The sequence below is a fragment of the Carlito syrichta genome, unplaced genomic scaffold (genome assembly GCF_000164805.1).
Source record: "Carlito syrichta isolate Samal-C Ts95f unplaced genomic scaffold, Tarsius_syrichta-2.0.1 Scaffold305668, whole genome shotgun sequence".
In the NCBI taxonomy this organism is placed as follows: domain Eukaryota; kingdom Metazoa; phylum Chordata; class Mammalia; order Primates; family Tarsiidae; genus Carlito; species Carlito syrichta.
Window position 1 is genome coordinate 121,798 of NW_007249764.1, and position 12,829 is coordinate 134,626.

The following is a 12,829-nucleotide window of genomic DNA, read 5'->3' on the forward strand; positions in this document are numbered from 1 at the left end:
TTGGCACTTAATAAGATGTCATGATTCTGGAGGAAGAAAGTAACAAATCTAATTTCCTTTTCTATTTTAGAGTGGTGATTCCATGGCAGTGGTTTTTTCTGTTGGTGGTAATTTATTAACAGTAACAGTATCTTGTCCTCCTCTTTTTTTTGGGGGGGGGCAACATTTATGATAACACTTGAAACACAAGAGAGATATGGGTATGATAATCAAATAGGATTTATCCTCCCCTTACTCATTAGTAGTAATCATCAATTAAACAGTAGCAACTCTTGTTTTCAGTGACTTTAATTATATCAGCCGAAGCTATTCTGAGAGAGCCTGGCAACCAAAGAATCAAACTGTGTGTTCCCTTTCCCCCAACATACATACACACATGAATAGATCCTAAAAAAAGTTGACTGTGTGTGTGTGAGCACATGTGTCCATACACGTTTGGCAGGAGGCTATGGTGTGGAGATTTTACGTTTTGAAATATTTACCATGTAGCCTGTAGACATTGATGGTCTGGAACCTGCCTTTCCAGTTGCATTACTCTCTCCATTGCTGTGCTCCAGCCACATTGGTGTCCTGTCACTTTCCCGAACATGCCCAGCCCTTCCTGGCCTGACAGGCCTTTTTTCTTGTCATTGCTGCCTGTACTACAGCTCTTTACATAGATGACTTTCTCTTCCCTTCAGGTCATTCTTCAAATTGTGCCTCAAAGACTTTTTCTGTACCATTCCCTCAATTACTCTTTTTCACAATATTTTATAGAACTAATTTCACTGTAATGACCCTTTCTGTTTACTTATCTTTTTTAATCTTGAATTTTTATTTTATTTTCCCTAATGGAGTCTAGATTCTTTGAAGACAGGGACATTGTCTTACTTGGTATATATGAGGTGCTCAGTAAATATTTGTTGAGTGAATGAATCGACACTTTCACCAGAATTGTAAGGTTTTCAAAATGTGTGCTTTGCTTTTCCTTAACTGTTAGGTAAAAGAGGAGAATGTCTGTTTTCCCCTCAAGATCTTAGTGGGACACCAATGCCTGCTGTATATTCCTCTGTATGCATATTGCTGGAGTGTTCTGGCAGTTAACTGTGTTTTTTAAAAATAAAATTTAAGGATTCTTTTAATGGTGCAGCATAACATACTTACACTTGGATAGTTGAAAGGTAAAACTCTGTTCCTAACAAATCCAAATGCAAGAGGACTGCTAAGTAGGGCCACATAGGGGATTACATACATGTGGGCACAGAGTTCTCAGGCACTGTGGGAACAGCTTGTGTGTGTCAGGTGGGATGGGGTTAGCCTGGTTGCCTGGTTGCCTGTGGATTGGCTAATTTGAGTAATTGTGGTGGGCTCAGGGGCTATCACTAGTTGTTTGTTCTGACTTCAGGGTTATTAGGGTGATGCCTGGAGTGTGGAAGACTTACAGAGACAGTGCTTGGGGTATGAGCTTAATCAGCTTTCTTTCTTTTTTTTTTTTTTGAGTTAGAGCCTCACTCTGCCACAGGCTGGAGTGCAGTGGCACACTCACGGCTACCCCAGTGCTGACCTGCTGGGCTCTGGCAATTCTTCCACCTTAGTCTTCCAAGTAGGCCTCCAAGTAGGGATTACAGGCTGAGCCACCAAGCCCAGCCCATCAGCTTTCTTTTTAAAGGAAACTCAGTTATCTCTAGCCAGGTAAGACTGAGTTAAGATAGCATAAAAAAAAAAAAACCTATGTAACACTAAGGCATTCATCTGTTTATAACATCTCAAATTGTTTACATATTTTGCACTTCCTTTTTACCAGCTGCTTAGAGAAATGATTTTAAGGAAATAATTGTGTTTGTGCTAATTTTGTAAATCTGAACATTTCCCTATTCTTTGATAGTGTTTTGCCCTGTAAAATTGGAATTAATATTTTGTATGTCATTTTGACCATATTTGTTCATCAATACAAATGAGATAATGAAGTGATAGCTCTCACTCTGTATACACTCCCCCCAAAAAAACCCAACAAAGAAGAAGGTAATTCTGAGTGCTTTTAATTCTTCATTTTAAAAAAAAATTAGATTTATAATTCACATACCACCAAATTCACTATTTTAAAGTATACATTCAGCGCTTTTTCGTATATTCACATGACTGTGCAACCATCACCCCTATCTAATTCCAGAATTTTTTCCTTACCCCCAAAAGAAGCCCTCAACCAGTTATTCATTCCCCCTCCTCCCCAGCTCCTGGAAACCACCTCTCTACTCTCTGTGGGTTTACTTCTTCTGGACATTTCATACAAATCATACAACATTTGTCATTTTGTGTTTGGCTTCTTCAATTTAATGTTCATCCATGTTTGAACATGTATCAGTGCTGCATTTCTCTTTATGACCAAATAATATTCCATTGTATGGTATACCAGTTTTGTTTATTCATTCATCAACTGATGGATGTTTGGGTTATTTCCACTTCTTAGCTATTATGAATAATGCTGCTGTGAATATTCATGTACAAGTATTTTGTGAATATAATGTTTTTATTTCTCTTTGGTGTTGTCCAGGAGTGACACTGCTTGGTCACATGGTAATTCTATTTTTAACTTTTTGAAGAACTGTCAAACTGTTTTCCAAAATGATTACCCTATTTATGCACTCAGCTTATTTTTATTATAAAATACTCCATGAGTTTAGCATTCATTTACTCTTTACTATATAAAATTTTATCCTCTTCTTAAAATCTCTACCTTGATTTAAATACACATACATATATTTTTCCTGAAAGAGAAGTTAGATGATATCTAAACTGTTCATCACAAGAGACAGCATGTTGTATTGGAAACCCACAAGAGTAAGAATCAGAAAATCTAATCTCTAATTCTAACTCTGTACTGGTTAGTATAGTTACTTGAATTCAGACCAGGCACAGATCCTGTGTATTTCTCTGGCTCCTTATGTATCAACGGAGGACTTGCGCTGTTCACCTTTAAAACCCTTTTCTACTGTGAAGGTGTGTTCAGAGCTTTTCCTCTTTCTTTGGTTTCTTGTATTCTTTCCTTTCCCCTCTACTGCCTCAGCATTACCATGCTAGTACATCTAAGCCATCCCACTATCATGGGGCAAAGATCTTAGTGTATATCCATGAATACATTAGAATACTTCTTTTCTGCTTCCCTCCTGGGAGTAAGAATAAATCTACAGGGCAAGAGTGGTGGTAAGAAAGAGAATTTGGCCCCAACTGCTGCAAATAACCACTTTGGATTTCCCAATTATAAGCGGTCTATGTTTAAAAAAATAAAAAAAGAAAACATTCAGTAAATCTGGTAAGATTAGTTGTTTTTAGTTAAGGTTCTGTCCTCTTAAGAGAGTGGAATTGATTGGTGTGAACATGATGGATTTCATAAATCTATTTTATTTACTGCATTTTAAGATTTCTTTTCTCATTTACACACATACAAAATAATGTTCTCGTTTTTGATAATCTAGTGTTTACAGGTGAAGTATCTAACCTTGAAGGCAATTTATAAATATGGCTTTTTATACGTTTTAAAGAGACTGTTCAAAAGCCAGGCTCGGTGGCTCAGCCTGTAATCCCGTACCTTTGGGAGGCTGAGGTGAGTGGATTGCCTGAGCCCGCAGGTTCGAGACCCGCCTGGGCAGCAAGACCTCATCTCTACAATAAACCCGCCTGGGCAGCAAGACCTCATCTCTACAATAAATCAAAAAATCAGCCGGGCGTGGTAGCGCGCGTCTGTAATTCCGGCTACTTGGAAGGCTGGGGCGGAAGGATCGTCGGAGCCCGGCAGGTCGAGGCTGCGGTGGCGGGGAGCGGCCACTGCACTCCAGTCTGGGCAACAGAGTGAGACTCCAACTCAAAAAAATAAATATATAAATAAAGAGACTGTTCATATTGCAAAACTTTGAATTTCCCTTCTATCATGGATGGTCAGATAACAGAATTCTCCTACATTCTTAAATGTTTTACGTTGTAATTTTTCTTGAGAGATTTTTATATTGTCCTAGATTCTTTGAGGACAAAGATGTTCTTATGGATTTTCCTTTTGATTTTTTTATTCATAAATCTACTCATTTGTTAATATATAATTCTTTTCCTTGTAATTATTATTATCAAGCTTATTATCTTAGTGTTCGAGATACCAAGCTGAATTCTAGAACTTGTCATTCTATCTAGGAATCTTTACAAAACCTGAGAATGATTCTTAGGGCTATACTAGTTATTTCTAGGTGTGTTAAATGTATATTATTGTTCTAATGTCAAGATGGAGCATAAATTTATTACTGACAGTTTTTTTTTAACATTTATGTTAACATTTTAACATTCACATTCAGCATTTGATCTCTATGGGTAAGGCATTCTGGCAAAATACACTATTCCAGTTAAATATAAATTGGACACTTCAGTCATGCTTCATATATTATATTCATAAGCACATATTTAAGAGGCAGTGTAAATTTTTCACTTATTTGTTTTATTTTGCTACGTTTGTTCTAGGTTGGTTCTTACTTGAAATCTCCAAAATTCCCTATTTGGATTGTTGGCAGTGAAACTCACCTCACCGTATTTTTTGCCAAGGTATGCTTATAGCAGGATTTTTTTTTTAAGTATAACATCAGATATATTTAAGTTTATATTTAGTTTGCGTCTTTGTGCAGACTTAGTCTATTCCCACTAACACATGGTTTATTCTAAAATCTAAAAAATAAATACTAAAGAACATATTTTTATACTGTTCTAATTCTGGAATCATATAAAAAAAAACTGGAGATTTAGTTATAATGTCTTTACTTTTTCTGACTTTAGAGTTTTCACTTTTAATTTTTTTTTTCCAAAAGTCACTGTGTCATGGAGAAAACAAGTGAATTTTAAAGTTTTGGACTGCCTTATTGTAAGGAGGATAAAAGTTTAACATAAAACATTTTAATTACAGTACCTCTCTTGAAAATACCTTAAAATCTATTTAATTGTTGAATGGCATTAAAGTCAAGGGCTCTTTTAAGAGAGAATATTTCCTGCAACTTTATTATATATGTGATTACAATATTGAAATAGATGAAATGTATCTGATTTAAGTTTATTTCATAATTCTTTTTTTTTTTTTTTTTTTTTGAATTGGAGTCTCACTCTTGCCCAGGTTGGAGTGGAGTACAGTGGCAGTGGCACGCTCCTGGCCACTGCAACTTCAACCTGCTGGGCTCCAGCGATCCTTCCACCTCAGCCTTCCAAGTAGCTGGAACTACCGTCGTGCGCTACCATGCCCAGCTAATTTTTTGATTTAATATAGAGACGAGGTCTCACCATGTTGCCCAGGCTGGTCTCGAACCCAGGGGCTCAGGCAGTCCTCTCACCTTAGCTTCCCAAAGTGCTGGATTTATAGGCTTGAACTGCAGCGCCCAGCCCAAAATTCTTATAACAAAACTATTTCAAAATGTCAACCTTTAATTATACATGATACTCTTCCACAATCAGTGGTTAAGAGCTTTGAGGAAACTCCAGCCTTGCCACGTTCTAACACCCCGCAGCCCCTTTTTCCATGTCTTTATTTTCATTCATTCATTCATTCATTCATTTATTTAGAGTGGAAGTCTCACTCTATTACCTAGGCTGGAGTACAGTGGCACGCTCACGGCCACCCCAGCATTGACCTGCTGGACTCCGGCAGTCCTTCTGCCTCAGCCTTCCATGTAACTGGAACTTCAGGTGCATGCTACCACGCCCAGCTCGTTTTTGATGTATTGCAGAGACAAGGTCTCGCCAAGTTGCCCGGGCTGGTCTCAAACCCGCGGCTCAGGCAATCCACTCTCCTCAGTCTCCCAAAGTGCTGGGATTACAGACTGAGCCACCAAGCCCAACCCTCATGAGGCCTTTAAAATAGGGACTAATAGTATCTAATTCTTGGAATTGTTGTCAGGCTTAAATATTAAATATTTAGCAATGCCTTGTATAAGTTCAGTGCTAAGTAAATCTCACCGTCCTCATCATCACTGCCATTTTCATTATTCAACAAACATTTACTAAACATGTCTGGTATCGTAGATATCTTGATAGAATGCTAGATGTTGGACTGAAGTAGAAAAATATAAAATTGTATTTTTGAAGTTTCTTAATTCTAATGAACTTTCCTCATTACTCCATGAGTTTTTGAGCATGTATTTGTCAAAGTCAGTTTGTTTCTGTAGAAAGTATAAGTTGTATACATTGTACTAAAGTCTGAATTGACAATGCTAAGATTTGTGGATCTAATTTATTATTTATTACTATATTTACTTCTTATTGTGCTGGCAAAAATCCAGCTAGTAGATTTAGAGCAAGATACATAATTACCTTTTCTTAAACAGGGAAAGCTATGAAGTACTATTTTAAAAGTACAGACCTTACTTATAGTTACATTTAATCTGTAAGCTTTTGCCATTCATTTTCCTTCTAAAGTAGGAAGGAAAAAATTAAAAACCGGATGTGAACTAGAGAAACTAAGTAATTTCTAATTCCTGAGTGAGAATTTTGTCATTTTACACATTTCTAGAAAAGAAAATTAGTTCTTACTTACAAAAATATTTTTCAAACTGTCATTAATCATGTTTCCCTTCAATCTCATTCTTTAATGTTAAAAAAACTAATAAATTATAAGAAACTATAGTTTTAAATATAAAAGATAAAAATATTTTAAATCTTAAATTTTGTGATTGATATTAAAGAAATAATTTTATTGTCAAAACAACAGGAGAGATTTCACAGAAGGTTAATACAAGGAACAGTGTCAAGTGAGCAATGTGAACTTGCTGACATTTTGTACTCGAGCATCTGAAAAAGTTAGGGATGTTGACAGAGTCATGGGAGTGAATTATACCCTCCTTTTTATGAAATATACATTTCTTGCTTTCCTGCCCTGGTATTTCTTGTGTTTCCGGAGCAATTGATACATTGTTATGTTGTGTTAGTCACTCAACACACTGTTTTTTTGTATGTCCTGTGCAGGCAGTAATCCTTGTCCTGGGCAAGGGCTGTATGTCATTAATCTTTTTATCTGTGGATCCCAGTCATGCACAGTAAGATGTTGAATTAGAGACTTGGAGTTGATCAGAGACAAACCCAGAAACCCTTGCCACACAAGTATAGGCCTGACAAAACATAAACTCACAGTATGCCTGTAGGTCATACAAGATGTTTTCAGTTTATCTTCATTGATTTACATCCTTGAAGCTACAGGTGGCCAAATAGGAAAATATACATGCACATAAGGTGATTATTGAAAATGTTATAGTAGGATTTTGGATTCTTTATTATAAATCTTAAAATAACTAATTGTTATTGTTTTGAGACTTACCTTTGTCATCTCAGGATCTGATGTACAGTCTGGCACACTGGGTAAGGAATTGATCAGTTGAATGCATAAAGATTTTGTACAAATTTCCACCCTAGGGTTCCACTGGCATGTCCCCTAAAAGTATTTTTACATGACCCATTCTGAAGCTTCTTAAAAGCATAAGTACTTTCTTTTCAGTACGCTTTAGAACAATTGAATTGGGTTATTCAAAATGTTATATTTAAAAAGAGCTGTAGGTTAAGAATTGTTTTCCCTCTGAAATAACGTAAGACAAAGCTGGAAGATCACTTAAATGGTAAATGAGAGTGATAATAGTTGATAACATGTATTAGGTCTAGTTTTAGATTTTTTTTAAATTATAGACTAATATATATGTAGTCTTTTCCATATAGAAAATGCTGGGAATTAAGGCTGAGGTGGAAAGATTGCTGGTCGACACTGGGGTGGCCGTGAGTATGCCACTGCACTCCAGCCTGGGCGACAAAGTAAGATTCCAACTCAAAAAAAAAAACAGAAAGAAAGAAATTATAATAAGAACTATCATTTGACCATTCTTTCTTTAATATTTCTACATTTGAGAGAGCAGTTTGGCTATTGAATTGATATTGTTATTTTTAATGTTTGAGTTTTGGTTAGTTTGTTCTTGGTGGGTTTGTTTGCTTTATTATATGTTCCATGACCTGAAACAAATTGCATAGTTCTTATTTTCCTCCCAGCAGTTTATTGTAAACATTGATGTCTTTATCTATAAAACTGTTATGGTTGTCTAGATGTGTATTTCATGTATTGGCTTCTTTGTTCTAGTTACAATTAGGTAAAAATGTATACCTTAAATTCATGATTTTCGAGGTCATCTGTAATTTGGTATTATGAAATGCCTGTGAACAGCCTTGGAATTCTTCATATGACTTGTGCACTGAAGGTGTTAACAGCTGCAGTTGTTTTTGTTCATTTGTATACTTGTTTATCAGACATTTACTGGGCATGTAATATGCTCCCACTATTATGCCCAGGTGCTATGAATACAGTGGTGATGAGCAAAATAGATGTGGGCCCTGTTCCTACAGACGTGTTCATACTCCTTGGATTACTCAAGAAAACTCAAGTAATCACAAGAAACTACAAGTGTGTTGAGTGCTGACAAAGTTCAGATACTGCTATAAGGATTTATCCCAGCTTTGGAAAATCAGGATGTTTCCTTGAAGAATTGGTATTCAAAATGAGAACTATGGTATCAGTAAGATTAAACTAGGGGAAGGAGGGACAAAGCATTCTCTGCACTGGAAATAGTTGGAGCAAACAAATGCTGGCAGAAGAGAGGAGGGAAGACTATGGTGAGAACACACTGAAGGGAAGAGCTAGAGCATGAGAATTAGAGGGACAAGGTAAAAAGTGGGACTGGAAAGGTAGCGGGTCATGTCATTACAACTAGTCTTGTTAAAAATTGGTGGCGGGAGCTAGGAAGGAAGGGAACAGGATTAAATTTGCCTTTTGAGTTGATTATCAGCTTTTGATTCTTTGGGGTATATATCTAGGAGTGGAATTGCTGGGTCATATGGTAATTTTACCAAATACTGTGATATAGCTTTATTGTTCCTTGATAACTGGTGGTAGGGAGGTAGACTAAAGAGTACTAAATAGTCTTTCATCATAAGAATTCAATAGATCTCTAAGTTATAAATCAGGAAATAGCACTTAATGCATATCATATCCTATATGGAAGGCAAATAGAAGAATTAGCTTTTGCTATTGTACCTAATCAACTTAAACACCCATATTATTGGATAGAAACAACTTTGATGACTATTTATAAATAAGCATTGTCAAACTATCTTATACTGTATCGTATCTAAGAATTACTGTCTTGGTTTGAGGATGGATAAGAAAATTGTTTCCATTCAGTGAAATAATCTCTTAAATCTCTGGTTTGTTTTTTTCTTTTGAGAGGAACAGTTTACTTTAGGATTCTAAGTGATTAACTGTAATTTCTTTTAAAAAGCATTAGTATAAGTCTTGATTTTAAATTTGAGTTCTGAACTATTTACTTAATAAAATTGTCTCTTCATGCTTGATATGTCCAGAACCCAGAACTTAGTTCAGTTTTATTGGGACCCTCTTACTGACCTATAGAGAATTATTGAATATATCATGTAGGATTGGAAGAGATTTTCCACAAGTCAGTTTTGTTTGAAAACCAATAAAAATAAATTTAATAATTTTTATAAACAGGTTGTCAAACCTCAGATTGATCATTTATAACATTATAACCTTTTTCTGAAGAAATTTTTTCTATAAGTTTTTAAATTTAATTGTCTGCCATGTGTTACAAATCATCATAATTATAAATTATAAGGCCTTTTCATAATGATACATATTTATATACACTGAATGACAAATGCCATCTTCTCTGTCTGATATAAACAAAATCATTCTTTTCACTTTACTAAACTGTCTCTGTGAATAACAAAACAGATCATTGTACTCCCTGATAATAGTATCTTAGAGATTGGTTGTAAGAAGTACATACAATCCATTTTATGCAGATGAGAGTTTTATATTTAGTATTAAGGGGTATTAGTGACAGAATCTAACCACAGGGAACTTACAGGAACTGCAAAATCATCAAGCAGTAGGGTTCCCACAGAAGTTCTAATAAGAGGATATGCGTGAGATGAAATGTAGTTCGTAAATGAACCTCTTCAAAGAGAGAAACTTAATTCCTATTAAGTTGGATGGAGAACTTTCCAAGCATGTCATCTGAGTTGTGGCAGAACAAAGATCTGTACATTGAGAGGCAATGTGCCCTGTGGACATGTGTCTTCAGAAATTGGACCATTGCACTTTTGATGAGGTTATTTGAAAACTTGTGAACCTACTGCACAGGTAAAACAAATGGTTTTGAAAAGTAGATACTTAAATAATTTAGAACCTATATTTAAACTTACTTATCTTTTAAAATTGTTTCCCCTTAATTTCAAAAGAAAAACAAGCTCTTATTAAATCAAAGCTGTGTGGCATTTGTTTTATAATATGTTGAATATTTTCTTTTAGGAGTTGGGCCCTTTTGTAATGATGCATATTTATATGCATTAAATGCCAAATTATTAGAGCATTTGTCCTGTTACTTTTTTTTCTTTCTGATCATCATTTTCCCCTTTAATTCTTTGTCTTCGTTTTTATATTTGGCTTTTAAGAATAAATTACTTAGGTCACTTTCTTAATTTTTCCTTGAATTGGAAACTAATTATGAAATTCATTTCAATGCAAGTTCAAAATGAGAGCTTTAAATTTGAAAATATACTCTTAATATTACTAGAACTGTGTATAAAAATGTAGACAAAATAAATTTGTCTTTTTGATTTTGTTGTGCATTTGAATCTCATTGTGGGATGGCAGCTGCTGATCCAATATAAAAATAGTTGGAGCCTGCCTATATAGCATCTAGTTTCATCTCCAGAAGTTCAGTAGCTAATTTCCTTGGTAATCCATTTCAGACTTTCTTTTGAAGTTGGGGAGATGAGTTTTACATCCGTTTTTTGTTCTCTTTTATGGTTATAAAAGGACTCTTTGTATGTGTGTGGAGGACATCACCTTTGACCTTTTCTTTGATAAAGCAATTTTTCTTTCAGGTAAGAACACATGAAAACACATTACTGTTTAAATGCAAAATATACAAAGAACTGGAATTTAATGGTATAGGAGCAACAAAACATTTAACTCTTGCTGTATGAGCTGGCAGTGTTCTTGCAGTGATATCTGTTACTGGGAATCTGGGAAAAGTTATTTCTACGGAGGCAGCTGCTTTTGTGTATTACTCTTTGGTGTAACGTTAGGTAGGCCACTGCGATTAGCTGTTAGAGCCCCTTTCTCTTAGATGTATAAAAATTAGACAGTTCTAATTTAATATGTATGCATTTCTCTGCATGTAACAAACACCGTGTTAAGGAAAAGAAGTAAAATTGTGTTCCATAGACTTTACCATTATAAGAAAATTCACTTTTTTGTATCTTCATTTGCTGAGTAAAATTCATAGGACTTGGAATACGAGTAAATTCACATTCAGCATTTTGTAAAACATTTCCTGTATTTTAGTGCAGTTTAGTCATCCCATCCATTTATCTTAAGCAAATTTTAGTGTTGGTGCGTATATTTAGATTTAATGCCTTATCTAATACAGAAAGGAAATGGTTAAGATGCCAAAATATTTGTTTTTATAGTTTAATCATTGTCATATAGCTTTTAACCCTTATCTTCTAAAATAAGAATAACTACTTAAAATGTACAAGTTATCTTCTCTTACCTGAACTACATGGACAGTTTGGGTTTAGAAGTCTGCACATACTTACATTTTCAATTATTTGAATTATTACAAATAGGCAAATTTTAATCACAGACTGTTTCCTGCCTACTTAGCACACTTTGGGGCCAAACTTTATCAGCCATTCAGGGTTCTACCACTGATATGTACCACCATGAAACTAAATCTTTTTATTTTGATCAGAAATCTTTCAACATATTAAACATGTTCTTGTTGCCTTATACAGTGTGAACATTACCTTTACATAATTAATACAAAATTCTCTGCTGAGTTTTTTATGTAAATGAGAGAACACAAGTTATTTGAGAGGCTGTTTTCTCAGTTCTCTCAAAGATAATAGCATTCTTGATGCATAGGAGAGTCATTACACAAGCAGATGCTTTACTCATTCAAGATGAAACGTCTGGCAGAAACCGATTAAGGGTTGAGGAAGGCTGGAAGGATTGTTCAGGTGAGTTGTACAATTATAATAATAGGGAGAAAAAGCAGCCCACTCATTAATATTAGTAATTTTAATGATTATGGTACAAGAATAGACTGTATCAGTTGGAGACATTGCCTCCTGCTGCCTTGTATACACCTGAGCATTTAGTGTTTCGTTGTTTCTAGAGGAAGAACTTTGGAGGGCTCTTCATTATACTTCCTACCCTGACTTATTTGCTAATAAAATATAAATTGGTACGCCCCTGTGGTGGGTTGCTGTGGAGATAACTGAGTGTTTGCACATTATTTGGAAAATAATAGACAAGTAAGGAAAAAGACCACCATCACTACCTACTGTCAAATAATGAGATTAACTGACTCCTGTATCTCACATTGGCACTGAAGAACATCCTATATTTTGAAAGTATTTAATAATTGACTTAAAAATCTATTTCTTAATAGTTTCCAAATCATTTTTAATAAGTATAGATAGTGAACAAAGATATGAAACAGACTGTAAAGTGAAATTTTACTTGAAGCTTAAAGGTAAATTATATACTAGTTGCCTTTTATTTATTTGCTTATCCTTTTTTTAAAAGAGGGACTCAATAACACTATAAAATGTTGCTTGTGAGCTAAAATGTCATTTATATTTGTGTGAACATTCCTGAAGTTAGGTAAGGCTCTTAGAGGTTCTTTGGTTACTCATGACAGCAGATTGCTCTTGATAATGATGAAAGGTATAATGAATAAATGTTAAAGACCTTTTCTCAGTAATG

The 12,829-nt window shown here is 34.9% G+C and overlaps 1 protein-coding gene across 6 annotated transcripts in view; it reads left to right on the forward strand.

Annotated features, from left to right (window-relative positions):
* Positions 1-12,829, forward strand: part of MINDY3 (MINDY lysine 48 deubiquitinase 3) — an 86,341-nt gene that overhangs the window by 39,403 nt on the left and 34,109 nt on the right. For 5 of the 6 annotated variants that reach the window (XM_008062205.1, XM_021714552.1, XM_021714554.1 and 2 more), the window contains one exon: positions 4,480-4,560. The exons of the other annotated variant lie outside the window; for it this stretch is intronic. In XM_008062205.1, coding sequence (XP_008060396.1) covers positions 4,480-4,560 — 81 coding nt within the window. The remainder of the gene's footprint in view (positions 1-4,479; positions 4,561-12,829) is intronic. 6 annotated transcript variants of the gene reach the window in all.